The 18,047-nt window shown below is 41.0% G+C and overlaps 1 protein-coding gene across 2 annotated transcripts; it reads left to right on the forward strand.

The window, feature by feature from the left end:
- The first annotated feature begins 8,441 nt into the window (after nucleotides 1–8,441).
- On the forward strand, nucleotides 8,442–17,664 carry LOC121877076 (actin-related protein 2/3 complex subunit 1A-like). 2 transcript variants are annotated; one of them, XM_042382704.1, is made up of 5 exons: nucleotides 8,442–8,547; nucleotides 8,817–9,013; nucleotides 10,082–10,179; nucleotides 11,249–11,400; nucleotides 17,627–17,664. In XM_042382704.1, the coding sequence occupies exons 3-5, from the start codon at nucleotides 10,113–10,115 to the stop codon at nucleotides 17,654–17,656; spliced, it is 249 nt and encodes an 82-aa protein (XP_042238638.1). In that variant the 5' UTR covers nucleotides 8,442–8,547; nucleotides 8,817–9,013; nucleotides 10,082–10,112; the 3' UTR covers nucleotides 17,657–17,664. The 2 variants fall into 2 exon arrangements, with proteins under 2 accessions (XP_042238638.1, XP_042238639.1); XM_042382705.1 differs by having other exon boundaries at nucleotides 10,090–10,179.
- Nucleotides 17,665–18,047: the final 383 nt, after the last annotated feature.

Here is an 18,047-nt window from a genome sequence, read left to right on the forward strand (position 1 = left end):
CCTTATCAAAATGCAGTTTCATTTTCACCTGAGCACACCTTCAGTTGGACTGGGCAAGTTCTACAGCCAGACACAACTTCTCCTTGAATTGGACCACATATGAAGCTAAGGGCGTCGCGCTCTGATCACTCAACCAACACTCTTTTAACACCTTAAGAGGCCCTCGTGCCTCATGTCCATAGACGAGCTGGAAGGGCGAGAATCCTAGCGACTCTTGTTTACTGTCCCGAACAGCAAACAAAAGCAGGTCAACTCCCTCATCCCAATCCTTCCCAGTCTCCAGACAGAAGGTGTGCAACATGAGTTTTAGTGTCTGGTGAAATCTCTCTACCACCCCCTGTGACTGAGGGTGATAGGCCGAAGACCTCAACTGCCGGACTCCCAGGGTTTGCATTACCTGATTAAACAACCGGGAAGTAAAATTGGAACCCTGATCTGACTGCACCACTGTAGGAAGGCCTACTTGAGTGAAGAAGTGGGTTAAGGCTTTGATAACATTCTTCGCTGTGATGCGGCGCAAAGGAATGGCTTCAGGATAACGGGTTGCACAATCAATAATGGTTAGCAAGAACTGATGACCACGAGGGGTCTTAGGTAAGGGACCGACACAATCTATGACCACCTTACTAAAGGGCTCTTCAATGACTGGGATAGGCTGCAGAGGGAATGGTTTAACACTGGGGTTCGGTTTCCCTGCTACCTGACAATCATGGCAAGTGCGACAGTAAGAGCTGACGTCTTTCTTCATCCTAGGCCAAAAGAACTGGGATAAAATTTTTGCATAAGTCTTCCTAACTCCTAAATGACCACCCACCCCATCATGAGCGATACTAAGTATGTCCTGCCGCAAAGGTTTAGGAATAACAACTTGATGATGAACTAACCAAGGGTGATTGGCAGGAGAATTGGAGGGACGGAACTTCCGCATTAATACACCAGACCTAGTGTAGTAGCAATTTGATTCTTGCTCAGCTTCTGTCTCAGTAACTGACCTATTGAAAAAACCTACTAGCTCAGGATCCCCTGCTTGTAGCTCAATAAACTTACTCCTAGTGATGGGAGAGGAACCAAAACTAGTGACATCTGGGTTCCTATCTCCATCAGAACTACTCTGGAGGTTATCTGGTTGTGGGGAATCCTCAAAAAATTCACCGAGACCAAGATCAGTATGGTCCGGTTGGATAAGATTATCCTCGGACTTCTCACAGTCCTGGAGGGAAACTTCATCAACTTCATTAGTCTCTTCTACCTCTGTACTGCAGCTCATGCTACGGGTCACAGCACACGCAGGGAACAACCCTGGAAAGTCTACTTCTAACTGCACAGCATTATTCTCGGCAGTGGGACAAGATGAGATCACAACATTAGGGAACATCATGTCACCAACGAGGTCATTTCCTATCAATAGAGAGACCCCTTCGACAGGTAAGCTATCTACTACTCCTAACGTGACATAGCCTGACTTTATGGATGACCGCAGGTACACTTGACAAAGGGGAATACGCGACCCACCGGTCAAACCGTTCACAAGCACCCAGCTACCAGTATAGCATGAATCCAGGAATGGAGCAGCTTCTTTAGTAACAAGAGATAAGGCTGAGCCTGTGTCTCTCAAGAGTTTAACAGAAATGGGTTGACTGAATTGATTCAAAGCTAAGGAACCAGGAGAACAAAATGGTTCAAAGGTTGATATCATAGAAGAGGGGGAAGCATTCAGGGCAACAGTCTGACTGAGGGCAGTGACACAGGGCTCCAATAATTTCTCCGATTGCTCAGCCACCCTGACCAAAAGAGTGGGGGATCCTTGGTGAGAGGAATTTCTTTTCTTTAACTTGAGACAGTCGCTGATGACATGTCCTGGCTTCTTACAGTACCTGCAACTAGAGTTTGTCTCACCAGTAGGAGTAGATCCACCTGTCCCATGGACCATGGGCTCACCTGGGGTAGATGATGCAGAACCTGAGGGTCGGGTCGGTATGACAAGAGGCAGGGACCCCGATGTAGATGTTGGTGTGGGCCACTTGAAGGAAGTGAAGGACTGGGACGTGGGAGCATAAGACCTGGAATTTACATTTCTATTAGTTAAGGAATAATGGTCAGCCACTGGACCAGCATCAGCCAGAATACAGATGCCTCTCTGATCCAAGTGTGCTCGAATGTCGCCTGGGATACACTTTCTAACCTCCTCTAGCAGGATTAGTTCAACAAGCTTGTCATGTTCTACATGGGCAGACTCACTTTCAATCCACCTCCGACAAAGAACCTGTTTCTGCCTGAAGAACTCCACAAATGTTTGTTTGTCAGTCTTCCGGCAGTTACGGAACTGTTGCCGGTAGGCTTCAGGAACAAGTTTATAAGCGCTCAAAACCGCGGACTTAACAAGGGCATAGTCTCGACATTGATCCTCAGAGAGGGCAGAAAACACATCTAATGCCTTACCAGTGAAAGATCTATAAATAAGTTGAGACCATTGAGAAACAGGCCACTTATTAAGTCGGGCAATTTTCTCAAAAAGAGAGAAGAATTTGTCTGGTTCTTCCTCATTAAATTTAGGAACACTGTTGAGACATTTGTCTACACTGAATGTTGAAGTATTACTACCTTGAGCCAAACCTCGTTGTTTGAGAGTTTCCAGCTCCACCTCGAGTCTTTTGAGTTCAACTTGTAAGGCCAAATTACTTGGTGTAACAATTTCCTCTGAATTTCCCGATGGTTGGGCTATGATTTCATTGTCAATAAGGTAGTTGAGGACAGCCTCTTCTAACCTAGCCTTATTCATGGAAGAGCGGCCTTCTACTTCATAATAAGCAGCGAGGGATTGCCACTCTGCCTTAGTAAGCCCCTTCAGTACTTCGGCTGAAGGTGAAAGCCAAAAAGCTTTCCAGGTCAAACATGTTGAACTCAAAATCGAGTAGCGAAAAAAAAAGTAACCGTGGCAGCTAAGCTAACTAGCTAGCTAATTAATAATATCAAAATGCAATAAACTGTGAAACACAGCAAGGGATTAACCAAACACCTGGTACACAAGATAAGGGTTAACTCACCAGTAGCTTAAGCAATAACAGGAGCAATATAATTGAACACTGTGAACACAGCAACTTGCATCCAAAAATACTTAGCGATGAAACAACACCTGGCACTTGATAGGACAACAATGGCGGTTAGTTCCGGGAAGGCCCCCACTTGTCGCGATCCCACTACCCTTAATACTTGGGGAGTGAATCCTACCCCAAGTTATTAACAAATAAAGGTACAATTAGGGAACACGGCAATAATTATCTCCACCAAAAACCTACTCAACTAAATGTACTTGAAAAAGTAAGAACAGTTGAAATAAGTGAATCACAAAAGATAATTAATTAATTAATTCGATTTATGTTTTAAAGGGAGTAATGATTAGCAAACATGAATTTAAGGGAATAAGTAATTGTATAATAAAATAAGAGTGATGCCGGAAGGGCGAAAATATACTGTAAGGAGTTAGACCAAACAAATATTACTTAACATTACACAAGACATACGAAATATATATATACAACAATCACTGCAAAATGATTATCCCTACCAAACAGGAGATTCCTTACCACCAGGATCCCTTCCTAGGCCTAACTAAACGTGTCACTAATACCTGATACCCCAAGGGCATTGCAGAAGGCTGGATAAAGCACTAAGACAAAGGTCAAAGCTTGAGAACAATGGACGCGTCTTACCACTGCCGCGGATTTTCGCAACTGGCGTCGTAGGGACGCCGGTGAGAAGCGTGGGTACCAGGATTGCCAACTCGAATTTTCAAATGTCGCTAGACTGGCACCTAAAAGTAGCTAAATGTCGCTAAATCTTCCATGGAAAGTCGCTAGCTATTATTCCCCCCCCTTCAGTAATTTGATGCAAATTATATTTTCATAATGCCGACTATAATGGACGGAAGAGATAAGGCAGCGAGTGCAATTTCAGCCAGATCATGGTAAGGGTTTTCACCGTTCGCATCTCTGTAATTTGCCACTTTGACCACAATTTTAGGGTGTTAGATGTTTCTGTCCAGATTGTGTGATGCAGTTTTTTCCACTGGAAATCAATCTTGGTAAGGGTGCTGGAATCTTCTGTAAATAAGTGTGCCAAACCAAGTATATCTGATTTAATAGGCTTCAAGCATTCATCGGCACTCAGAAAAGAAATAGACTGCAGCACACGAATGTTGTCAGGTAAGCGTTGACGAAGTTGTTTTATGAGTTCAACCCGTTCAAATGCATTGTCCCTGTAACCCCGTTGCTATATATTATGGCTCGAAATTAGGAAAACCGAGTTTTCATGGACAGTCCAAAAGTATCCAGAAAGTCGCTAGACTTCTGTGGATATCGCTCTAAAATGTCGCTAGAAAAAAACAAAAAGCTCTAGATCTAGCTACAAAGTCGCTAAGTTGGCAACTCTGGTGGGTACGCCGGTGGGAAGCGCGTCTTATCTCACGTGATCCAGACATTTGCTAGATATCTTATAAAATTAATTAATACTCTCTTGATTTGAACTTAACAGAGTAAGACAATGATGCATATTAATAACATACATAAATATACAATTAACCTAAGTAACTAAGAACAATAATAATATAATAAATACAATTAACAATTTATTAATAGCTTATATGAAATGTGCCTCATGCTATGCGACTTCCCGCGCTCTACAGGCACGTAACATCATAGAAAAGAATAGGTGGTAACTTGATGTCCAAAACGTAAGGCCGTATCAAGGAACTGCACGTGGAGTCCACTTCAGTCCAAGTTTAAGTTTGGGCCTATTTCCAGTCGTAGAGGATTCTTCTAACTCGTCAGGTGTTGGCAGCAACTGGCAACCGAGATCAACAGACTCTGGCGTCCGAACTCCACAGTAACTCTTGCAGGTTAGTGCCTCGACTAACTCCAGCTTGGGGACGTCGTCAAGGACACGAGCAATGTGGGTCCTGCAATTATATTTCCTTAACATATTAGCTTGATGTAATTTAGGCTTAGAGGAAGGGGGCGAGAACCGTCCAACAAAATCTATGGCTTCCCGAGAAGATGGTTCTGCAATGGGTAAGGGTTCAAGTGGAACAGGACGGACTCTACCCTTGGCGGACATACGTGGGCACTGATCACAACTCCTACAAAAAGCTCTAATATCCGCTCCCATACCTGGCCAGTAAAACTGATCATCAACCTTCCTATAAGTTTTCCTACGAGAACAGTGACTTACAAGAGAGCTCTTGTGAGCTACAGAGAGAATGTTACTACGACAAACATCAGGGACAACAAGTAAAAACCGACCTACTTTAGCTGGTCGCTTGGATGAAACACAAGACCTGTGTAACACCCCATTAATAGAAACAAACTTATAAACCGACCCATCTCTCACCTGATCCTCCTCCCCGGAAGTCACCTTCTCCCTTACCCGCTTCAGAGTGGCACACGAGTGTAGGGGTATCGAGATATTAATGTTGTCTAGCACTCAGGATGGAAGGAAACTCTAATGTGGTTTTCTTGTATAATATATAAGTTATATGATAGACAGTCTGGTGCTGGAGATGCTGTGTGGTGAGGGGCTGCTTGGTAGAGACGTGCGGTGAGTAGCTTGTTGAAGGAGGTAGATGTGGAGGAGCTCCTTATCATGGGGGACTTTAACTATGGCGACATCGACTGGAGAAACGAGTCAACCCCGAATGACTTGAATAATCCTGCTACTCTTTTTGTAGAAACTCTGAGAGATAATTTTCTGTTCCAACATGTGAGAGACCCGACACATTACAGAGGGGAGCAAACACCCAAGCCACTTGACCTCATCATAACAAACGAGGAGGGTATGGTGGCCAAACTGGAACACCTTGCCCCAGTTGGCACCAGTCACCATACAGTGTTGTCATTCAGATTTAACTGTTACCTAGTTCAAGATAAGGCCAGGCCAAGGTGCAAATATTACAAGGGAAATTACAATGGGATGAGGGAAGAGATGAGGGGTATCAACTGGCCTGACTTATTAAGGTACAAGAACGCAGACACTACGCTGAATATCATAACTAGTAAAATGACCCATTTGATCGATAAATATATACCCAAGACCAAGCCCAGTGCTTCTAGGAATACGAGGGGATCCCTACACATGAACCATGCGGCGGTCGACAAAATTAAGAAGAAAACCCAGAAATTCAAGACGTGGGTTGGGTCAAACGATGAGCAAGACAGGAGGATGTATGCAAGAGCCAGAAACCAAGCAAAGATAGAGTGTAGGAGGGCTGAAAAGGAGTTCCAAAGGCTGGTTGCACGCGAGGTCAAGTCAAACCCAAAGGCGTTTTACCGCTATGCAAAGTCGAAATTGAAAACGCGAGTAGGAGTATCAGACCTGAGGCTTGAAGATGGTAGTTACGCAGATTCTGACCAGGATAAAGCTGAGGCATTGAACAGCTTCTTTTCCTCAGTGTTCACAAGAGAGGATGCAACTAACCTTCCTGCGTTTGAGGACAGACGGTTCGAGACAGCACTGACCCACATTGTGTTCACAGAAGAGGGTATTAGAAATAAACTGTCCAGGCTAAAGGTCCATAAGAGTCCTGGACCTGACATGGTGCATCCTAGAGTGCTAAGGGAGCTGTGCAACGAGCTTGCAGAGCCCCTGAAGATTCTGTTTTGTAAATGCCTGGATGAACAAATGGTCCCCAGTGAATGGAAAGTGGCTTATGTGAGTCCTATCTTCAAGAAGGGCGATAGGCACTCCACGAACAACTATAGACCGGTGAGCCTGACCAGCATAATATGTAAATTACTTGAGAGTATTATCAGAGATGCAGCGATGGAACATCTACTACGAAACAACCTTGTAAAAGATTGCCAACACGGTTTTATGCCGGGGCGCTCTTGCTTGACACAATTGCTCAAGGTATTGGATATTTGGACCCATATTCTAGAACGGGGTGGTAATATCGACAATATTTACCTAGATTTTGCCAAGGCTTTCGACAGTGTACCCCACGAAAGGCTGAAAATCAAACTGGAAGGGTACGGAATTCGGGGAAATGTCCTAGCGTGGATAGAAGACTTTCTACATGACCGCAAGCAATGTGTGGTGATTAATGGCACGAAATCGTCATCTGTACCTGTAACAAGTGGGGTACCGCAGGGTAGTGTATTGGGCCCGCTGTTGTTTGTTTGTTTCATAAATGATATGCCTGACGTTGTACACTCCTCCATACAAATGTTTGCCGATGACGCCAAGTTATTTCGGGAAATTAAGAACCAAGCGGACTGTGAAGAGCTGCAGAAGGACCTCTGTGGGCTCCAGGAATGGTCGAAGGAATGGCTGCTGAGATTCAATGTCACGAAGTGTAAGAGGATGCACCTGGGGCGTACCAACGGTAAGGAGGCGTACCATATGTCCCAACGGGATGAAGAAAATGTACTAGTTGAGACTGTGTGTGAGAAGGACCTAGGTGTGTATGTTGACAATGAGCTGAAGTTCTCGGGCCATTGTGAGAAGAAGGTAAATCAGGCAAATAAATTATTGGGTCTTATAAGAAGGTCGTTCAGATATCTAGACGGTCCGTCCCTCGTGACGATCTTCAGGAGTGAAGTGCTTCCCCATCTGGAGTACTGTCACCCCATCTGGTCCCCGAGATATGCTAGGGACTGTCAGTTGGTTGAAAATGTTCAAAGGAGGGCCGCCAAACTGGTGCCTGCACTTCGGCATCTCAGCTACCCTGAGAGATTGGAGCGCCTGAACTTGCCTAGCTTATACTACAGACGGGCAAGGGGGGGACCTAGTTGAGGTTTATAAGCATCTCAGGGGGCACTACTCAGTTGAGTGTCCTTACTTGGAGCTGGCGGACGCTCGCCCCACAAGGGGTCACAGCTCAAGATTGAAGAAGCCGCAAGTCCAGAAAAACCGTGAGGGCAAACTTTTTCGGAGTGAGGGTTGTAAACTCTTGGAACAATCTACCAGAGAGTGTTGTGACGGCACCGAGTGTGAGCTCTTTCAAGAGAAGACTTGACCAACACTGGAGCGGGTTCAGGTACATTCAGGAGCCGGTGCATGCCCAGTATTTGCCAACAGTGCGTGACAGAGACGTGACCGATCGCCCAAGCGGCTAACAAGCCGATCAGTGGCGAAGAGGATAAAAGTAAAAAAAAAAGTAAAAGTAACCACTTGTGCACTGGGTCCACACTCTGCTGAATAAAATTGTCTGGCATTAGCTGAATAAAATATTAAAAGTGGTTTCCAAATACAGGGTAGTGAGGAGGTTAAAAAGGAAAAAAGCATTGTAGATGAATGCAAATGCTCGGTTCTTAATTTCCCGAAATAACTTGGCGCCATCGGCAAACATTTGTATGGAGGAGTGTGTGTGGTATGAGGAACTCCAGAGACAACCATTTTGTGATATAGAATATTATTGATATGGATATGTATTTTTGTAAGCTTCGAGGAGGAAAACGTAATTATGTCTTGTGAATCCGCGCTAGAACGAATATGCATCCCAGCCGGGGGGGAGAGAGGCCATGGCGTTGTTTACATCCCGGGGCCCAGTAGCAGGTATGTCCCACGTATTTCTTTGCTCTGTTAGAGTGTGTTTGATAGATTGAGCATAATAAATGTTATATGAAGAATGTGATGATCTCGTGGAGGTAGTTTGTAAGCCAGAATAAGGCTAATTCTAGCGTTGCTCTCCAGACATTCACCCTGGAGTGAGTCTACACCACGGGTTTATTATGTATTGTTTAATTCCTACTACTGTGTGGTACCCCTATGACAACAGTTGATGCTTGTTTTGTATGTATAATAACTAGTTATGTCTGATCTAGGTCCCAGCCTCTTCCTTCTCGGGTGATTTCTAGAGTAAATAATTGAGAGAAGACTACAAGTGTGTCCCATCCCTGAATTGGGAGTTCCCTGCTTTGTGCTTTAAGTCAGGCCAACAGGTTGAGACTCAAGCTGTTTTGGTCACAAGTCAGGACTTGAGGATGTTGACCAGAGTCCGCTAATATCCTTCAATATTTAGGTAAGTAGAAGGAACTCTTTTTTTTGTTCCATGTATTTTGATAATATATAACAAATTAACTTCCTAATGGCATGAAAGAAGTTATTGTAGGTCGTAGTTATGGCGGAAGACGTGAGGGGACAGCCCCGCCTACTGTAAATGATTCATCGCCTTTAACCAATAATTCGTATATCTATGATAATAATTATATACATTGGTCATGTAATTGGTGAAAGATTTATATTTGTACTGTAATATCCATGTAGATACTGTTTTAGTTAATGGATACAGATGGTTGCCACTTTATTTACGGTAAGAAATTAAAGTTAATCTTATATTTAACGGGTATAAAGGTATTCTTGGAAGAGATGACTAAAACCAGCAGGTGTTGTTCAATTTCTTTCATTTTTTCAATATGTTCTTACCATTATGATATATTTTAAAATCTAGGTGACATTTACTAGAACCTATTAAAACCTGATATATTTATATAGTTTTATTTATGACTTGTGTAAGTTTTATAATTTATTTAGTGAATTTTCGATCTTGCACTGGTATTTCTCTCACTGTTATTAATATGTTTTTCGTAATGTTTAGACAATCTAAAACATTTTTCTTTTGTGACATTTCCGCCGGAAATTAAGGATAACCGAGATATTAATTTTTCAATATTATTAGATTTGGTCATTCACGAGTGTTGTCATTTGTTGTTTACGTCTCACGGAGGTCTGACCGCCCGTCGCGCAGTGCTCCTTACCTCCGTGTTGGATTCTTAAGCATCTACAGCGCATGTGTGGGGGGTGGTGTGGGATTTTCTTATTGGCTATAGGAGACTTATAATTGGGCGAGAGTTTTACGTCAATTGCAGATTTTCGTCGGAAAAATAGTGTTAGGTTAGTTAAGGTTAGGTTTGGATTTGTTAGTTTGTTGGTTTTTTATTTATGTGATTTACCCAAAGAACTATTGATTTCCGGCTGAAATTAATATTAAATTTGTTCGAAACTCATCGAGTAACATTGAAAAAACATATTTTTAATATCTGAACAAAGACCGGTGCATTTGTGAAAATTTAACATTTAATTTACACAGTGTTACAGACACCTGCTCCAAGTGATACGCCATGACAGAAGTGTTCCGGTTCGGCCTCGTGCCCATCGCTTGTCGTGCCCGGAATGAGGACCGCAGCCGTGAGTACCGACCTATATGAAGTTAAATAGCACTTGCCTGGCAGGTAAATTGCCATCTAATTTTCAAACTGAGTTTTATCGGTATCACTTTTCTAGAAGAAGTTTTTGTAATATTTGATGATCTCCCACCAATCACATTTCAGGATGCAATCATTCTGCTAAGTTCTAAAATAGATATGTTAGGTCTCACCATTACCTATAATATGTCATGGAAGCCACACGTCCACAACATTGCTAAAACTGCCTTCCGAAAGCTGGGAATGCTGTACAGATGCCGTAGCTACTTTACTCCTGAGCAGTTGCTTCAGTTTATAAGAGATTCATTTGTCCTAACTTGGAGTACTGTGCTCATATCGAGGGTGGCTCTTCTTCTGTCCAACTGTTAGATAAGGTGGAATCAAAGGCATTTCATCTTATTGACTCTCCTCCTTTAATTGATAATCTTTCATCCCTTTCTCTTTGCTTCAATGTTGCTTCACTCTCTTTTTTACAGGTACTTTAATGGCCAATGTTTGGTGGATTTGGCATCCCGTGTACTGCCGGCAAGGCCGTGGACTTGTAACGCTCGTATTGCCCGTGGTGCCCACAGTTTCTCTGTGGGCAATTCAATTTCTTTTTACTCTTATTTTTTTTGCCCCCTAGGCCCCATTGTGGTTCAATGACCTGTTGCTGGGTGGCCTATTCCCCGTAAAAAAATAAAAAATAAAAATAAAAAATAACTGCAACCACAGAATTCTGGAAGATTAGATTAGGTTATTCTTTGGTTACTGTAATCTGCAATTTTACCTAAGTTTTCAGCCAGACAGCTGTCATAATACAGCATAATCACTGGGGGGGGGTTCAGTCCTCTTTTTTATACCTGAGCAGGACTGGTTTCCTCTTCTGGTCATAACATGTTCAAAGCTTCTGATCTCTCCCAGTTTGTACCAGAAAGTAGGTGGAGTTAATTTTATTTTATTTTTTTTTTCATTGTTAGGTTTAGATTTTATTTAGCTACTTAGCTTCTCTGTAGTTTTGTTTTGTTTCTCTAGTTTTGCAACCTCAGTGCATGTGTGTGTATTTCTTACAGAAGTGGCATTGAGTCTCAACAACAATGAAGTGAATATATATGGCAGAGCTGCATCAGAGTGGAAGCTTCAGGAAACACTCCAGGGTCATGATCTGCGTGTCACAGGCATTGACTGGGCTCCCAGCACCAATCGCATTGTTACATGTGGAGCAGTAAGTTTACTGTGTATTTATTTAACCTTTTCATGTGGTTAAGGCATAAATAATTTAAGACTTTAACTTTATCTTTTTTGGTTCAGTTAGTTTTGTATTGTAGCATATACATTTTTTCACTCGGCCCTTAACATACGCTGGTGTTAGGTTTGAGAGATACCCGTGAATGTTAAAAATCCGTGTACTTTTGCCCCCCCCCCTGAAAAACCCCTGGCCCCCCATGTCCTTATTTACCATATATACCTGTGTGTAGTTCGAGTTTTTAAGACCAAATTATTTGGCAAAAAATTGGAGGTCAACCTCTAAACGGGTAATAGTTTCGTTAGGTTGAAAAATATTTACCAGTAACTACCAGTAAACTATGGAAACGACGCACCACCGGCTGTGAGTGTCGGTACAGTTGCCAGGGCAGATCTCTTGCGTCATCATAGGAAGCCCAAAGTAGCCAAATGCATGGTATGGTATACACAGGACGATGTAAAACAAAGTATTCATTTTTTTAAAGTTTATTTATAGATACTGTACATCAATTTTTGTTCATTACATTTGAAACATCAATCTTTGTTAATTAAATTTGAAACAAGTATAGTAGTTTTGTTGAAACGTAATATACAGTATTTAATATTAAAATGCAAAAAGAGCTATAAAATCAATTAATACTGTACACCCGTAATGTACTGGCTGGCATCTCCACTCGTCCCTGCTGCCGCCAGTCACCGCTCGTCCCCGCTCTATGCCTCCGCCTCCTCCACATCGTCACTACTGTTGTATTAAAATAATATTCTATCCTAATTCACTTGAATAAATACTACAATACCATATTTCTGAATATTTTCATTAAAATCCATCAAAATCATTTTCCTTGTCATCGTCTTAAGCACCAAACAGCTCTTCCCAGTCTTCTCCTTGAACAGGGCTAGAGGGTACGTGTTTTTCAAATCGTTTTCAATTAAAAAAATGTTACAGCACATGTATATTTTACCTAAACTGCACCTGAATGAATATATTCTCAGAAAAAAATAGTAGTTTTGCTGAAACGTGGTGTATTTCAATGTAAAATAGGATAAAATACATGATGAAAACAAAAGACTTTACCTAACCTTCCGATGTTCAAGATATGTTACTCGTTTTTTTAATAGTTTTTGGTTTAAATACTGTTATATTACAATGATATTCTATTCATACTGTGCTTGATATACTACATTCACGGAAATGTAATATTTTTGCTGAAATGACGTCCGTATTACAGTGGAAAGTGGGATAAAATCGTGACGAAAACAATGACTTTCGCTTTCTTTCGTTCAAAAGATGTTACCGTAATCGCTTTTCGAATGGTTTTCAGTAAAAAACTGTTGCATCACAAGTGAATTAGGATTGAATATTATTGTATTACAACAGTTTTTTAACTGAAAACCATTCAAAAAGCGATTACGGTAACATCTTTTGAACGAAAGAAAGTGAAAGTCATTGCTTTCGTCACTTTCCACTGTAATACCTGCGTCATTTCGGCAAAATATTACATTTCCATATTCTCAGAAATAAATAGTAGTTTTGCTGAAACGTAATGCATTTCAATGTAAATTAGGATAAACTACATGAAAACAAAAGACTTTACCTAACCTTCCGATGTTCAAGATATGTTACTCGTTTTTTTAGTAGTTTTCGGTTAAAATACTCTTATATTAGTGATATTCTATTCATACTGTGCTTGATATAATACATTCACGGAAATGTAATATTTTTGCAACTACAATGCTGATGTCAACACAAGCGTGGTTACAGCGAGACTGACTGAGTGAGGGAGAGCTATGCGTGTGTGTGTGAGGTTGCGGGAGCGGGCGGTGTCCCGTGTTCGGTGCCGCGCGCGAGTTGAATGGCGCGCGATTTGAATGTACTTCAATTACTTCAATGTACAGAATATTCCTTCGGTGGGGCAATCCGCGTATTTGCAAATCCGTGAATGCTAAACCCGCGTATGTGAAGGGCCGACTGTATATTGTATTTATTTATCACTCTTCTAGTACTGAATTTTTTAGACTATATATATATATATAAATATAATATATATATATTTATATATATACCTGTATACGTATATATATATACATACCGTATATATATATATATATATATATATATATATATATATATATATATATATATATATATATATATATATATATATATATATATATATATATATATATATATATATATATATATTTATTTATTTGTTAACAGTGCATGAGTTTTTAAATGCCACATTGACGTTCCAGGTTTTTAGTTGTAAAGGAATTTGAGAAAAATTTTTGTGAAATGGTAATACTAAGAGATTCTTATGGTCATGGGTGGGCTTGGGATTGGTTCTATAGAAAGATTTCTTAGTAATGTTAAGGCATTTGTCTATGAAAGATCTAGGGTACTGAAGGTTCAAGCCAATATTATAGATATATTTATATTCCTCATCAATAAATTCCGGGCTGCAAATTCTCAAAGCACATAAAAACAATGATGAAAATACTGACTGTTTGACTATTATGGTGGGCAGAATAATAATGAATGTATGAACACACATGAGTAGGTTTCCTATAAATACTGAACTTAAAGGTGTTACCTATTCTGTGGATCAGACAGTCTAGTAAAGGCAATTTACAGTCATGCTCTAATTCCACAGTGAATTTGAGCAAGGGGGCTAAGTTGTTAAGTTGTGGCAGTTGAAAAGAAACTATTAAGTAATATTTTACCACCTTCAGCAGTCTGGTTTAGATATGTTGATGATGTATTATGTCTCTGGCCATGTAATGAGGACCTAAAAGCATTCCTGCCACAACTTAACAACTTAGCCCCCTCGATCAAATTCACTGTGGAATTAGAGCCACATTTTATCAAAAGCTTTTGATACGTCTCTGAGAACAATATTGCACTGGTTTTTATTGCTGACGGCGTTAGCTATTGATTCTCAAATTAATGCAATAGCCGTGTTTGTGCCTCGGTTCTTTCGGAATCCGTGTTGTCTGGGGTTATATTTGTTTTCCTGTTCTAGATAGTTTCTGAGTCTGCTGTTGACTATTTTTTCTAGTATTTTCCCTGGTGTTTCTAATAAGGATATAGGTCTGGGGAAGTGTCCTGTTGCTAGTGAAGCGTTAAAGATCTGTGGGTATGTTTTGAAGGACTGTTTTGTTTGTCTGACTTAGTCCAGGTGCTTTATTTTTAAAACTGGTTATTATGTTTCTTATGTCTTTGTGGTGATTGGCAAGGTTAATGTGTCTGCACTGATTAGTATGTTGAGGTCTATTGTTCTTGGTGGTTGCCATTTCTGTGTGTTTAGTGTAAGGTGTGTTGTTACCATCTGTTCTGTTACTCTACAATAGTTTCTGTTTCTTCTTCTGTCATTTTATATATGTTGCTCCAGAAATTTCTGAAGATCAGTTCTTTTTCTACAGATTCTCTAGCTTTTACCCCGTTGTCGTCTATAAGATGGCTGTTATCTATGGAGTTAGTGCCCATTAGTTTTTTATTTTACTCCAGAAAAATTTTGGGTTGTGATAATCGGCCTCTGTGTTTGTGATTATCTGGTTCCATTTGTCGTTGTGTGATTGTTTACATATTTCTTTCAGCTCTTCCTTTAGGTTTCTGAAGAGAGTTATTGTTTCTTGGTTCCAGCCGTGAGTATTTGTATGTTCTAGTATATTATTCAGTCTTGTCTGGATTATCTTCTGTTCGTGTGTTAATTGTGCGTGGGGTAGTGTGCGGTAAGTTGTTTTGGGGGTGTTATTTTCCATGGCTGTGGTGACTTTAGAGTACCATGTTTCCAGGGCTATGTCAATGTCTGCTGTGTTTTTATGTCGATGTATTTGTTCGTTTGTGTTGAGTTCTGCCTTAAAACCCTCCCAGTTTGCTCTGTTGAAAGAGAATCTAGGGATGGAGGGGATTTGTATTGGTGATGTTTATAGAGTGATAATTATGGGCAGGTGATTGCTAGTGGTGGTTGGTCCAGGTTTCATGTGTGAATTCAAATGGTGGTGTCTATTGGTCAAAACCATATCCGGCTTCCCGGTGCTTCCTGCAGCTATGTAGGTTTCGAAATCTGGGCCCAGGTGTGTGATGTTGCCGTTTTCTAATAGGTCGTGTATAATCTTCCCCCTTGGGTTTCTGGTTCTGTGTCCGAGTATGGTGTGTGTCGCATTTAAGTTTCCTATAAAATACTGTATGCTGGTGTGTTACGTCTCATTAGTTTTAGTAAGTCGCCAGTCGGGAATGTTTGTCGTCGGCAAGGTAAATATGTTGTTCCGATTGTTATTGGGCCTTTAGTTGTGTTGATTTCGACTGCTAAGAAGTAGGTTTGGAAATTGTCTATGAGTGTATGTTCAGTTGATGTGTGTAATAGTTGAAGAGTTTTATTTTGTCACTGTTTTTCCGTCGGTGTGAGTTTATGAGAATTATGTCTGGGTCTATGCTGTTGTATATGTTTGTCAGTTCTGTTTTTCTTGTATGTGTCCAGGCCAGGACGTTGTGTTGTATTATTTTCTGTGTTCTGTTTTGCATAATCGTGGGTCGCATGAACTTGACGCGTGTTGTTCGGTTGCTCGGGTCTCTCCGGGGGAGAGTCTCTCTCTCTTCTCCTTCAGTCCTGTTCTTATTTTCTTGAATTTTGATAAGTCTACGTTCTCGATTTTGTTGTATTTGCTGCTTATTTTTCCTCCACGTATTAGTGTTTCTATGAGTCCCTCTTCATATGTGTATTTGGTTGTTCCTTCTTTAATATCTTTTAACAATCTCTCATTTGTTGCAGGGAGTTGACCGAGTAAAACCTGATTCCTATGCTGTCTCCGACGTCGGCCGGCCGTTGACCGGTGGGGTTCTCTCTACGTGGTCTTGCTGGTGTTGACTTAGCTGATTGGTTGGTTGTGTTCTCTAGGGTCTTGTGGTTATTTGGGAGTGGGTTGTATCCATTGCAGTCTCTGCTCCTGTGCAATTTTCTTGTTGTGTTATTTTATCTTCCCTTTCTTTGCTGGTGATTCCTAGACTGTTTTTGGTTATTATTTTGAAAATGTCTGCTGATGGGGCATTGTGTGGGAAGTTTACCTGTGGTAGGTTGTTCGCTGCAAACATTTCTCTGATAGTTTTTCCCGAATGTTCCCGTGTTAGCCACGTTGATTATGTGGGCATGTATCGGTGTGGCTAGTATGGTGAAGGGTAGACCCTCGTTAAAACGGACCCCTTTAATCCCGATATCGGACGAAATCTGAATTAAGCGAGGGACTGTCCGTGTCAAATTTCTGGTTCTGGGATTGTCCGATAGATGGCGCGTGCGTGCCATCTGTAGTGTCTTGCAACTTTGTTATTGCAGCATAGGTTTTGGTTGGGTCAGTTTCTATATGTTTGTTCGATTTTTCCTTTTCCTTCATGTCTTTGATGATATCCTTCCTTACTGGGCATCGTGCTGCCAAAGTGTGGTGATGTCCTTTGCAGTTCGGGCATTTTGAATTTTCATTACGTGTGTCTTTAACTTCCATATTTTCATACGTGGTACAGTTTTGTATCAACTGTGGTCAGGTCTTCTTCATGAGAGTGCTCTTTGTACAGCACAGCTTAAGCATTCATTAGTTATTTTTGACAGATAAATAGTTATAAAGGATAGATCCTGAAATCCTGTTTGATAATAGAGCCTTAAAAGAATTAATGAGATCCCATCCTCCTCCTTTGATGTCATCATAAGAGGTCAGTGGATTATGTGGGGTTGATTCTTCTTCCCACTCAGTGATAAAGTCTGACAAGTAAATAATTGGTAACTCATGTGCTGTGAAACCTTGAGAGTGATTTCCATACCTTCCAAGCCACCATGGACAACCTTGCCTTGTCAAACATCTGATCATGGGACATGGTTAGGGGGAAGTTGGCTGATGGTCAGTTTAGCCCTAATCACTCTAGTTTAGAGCTTCCAAGGGTTCCAAGCCCTCAAAGTTTGGTGGACACATTTACAAGTTAATCTTTATGATGTTATTAAATGACATTATGCAGCTTAGAGAGCTGCCATCAGGTAATCATGGCTATGCACACAACTGTGGGAAATGGACATGAAATGTTGGAGATGATTATGATGATATCAGCCTTTTCCTGCTATGGGTGGAGAGCAACTGAAACAAGTTGTCTTCACTCCTACTTTATAGTTAAGATTTCAATTGTGTTTAATTACCTGTTTCTGAAAGAGACTTTCTTGTTGCAGGTGACCTTCCTGGAAATTACCGAGACTTAGTGTGCTTTGAAAAAGTCCTCTGGAGAGTGGGTCCAGGACTTACATCTGCAAACTTCCTGTTTCTTGGGTTGAGGTGAGTGTTCTTCTTTACTGACAACATGTTTGTTTATTTCTGTGAATTAATATGTAGTAATATCTAGATAATATGCATGTTAAAATAAAATTTTGGATAAAATTAGAGCAATACAGTCATGGGGCAGGGCATCTTTTCTCACCTGAGAAAAAAATGCACTACAGATGCTCCTCTACTTGCGAAAGAGTTACATTCTTGAGTCTTGTTTGTAAGTCCAACTTTACTCCTGTAGATACCAAACTTATTGTAAAAACTGAAAAGATTATGGATATTTAGCCCAGCTATACCCTTTAATACAGCCTTAAAACCTGGCTCACT

Source organism: Homarus americanus, unplaced genomic scaffold (genome assembly GCF_018991925.1).
Source record: "Homarus americanus isolate GMGI-L3 unplaced genomic scaffold, GMGI_Hamer_2.0 scaffold47596, whole genome shotgun sequence".
Lineage (NCBI taxonomy): Eukaryota > Metazoa > Arthropoda > Malacostraca > Decapoda > Nephropidae > Homarus > Homarus americanus.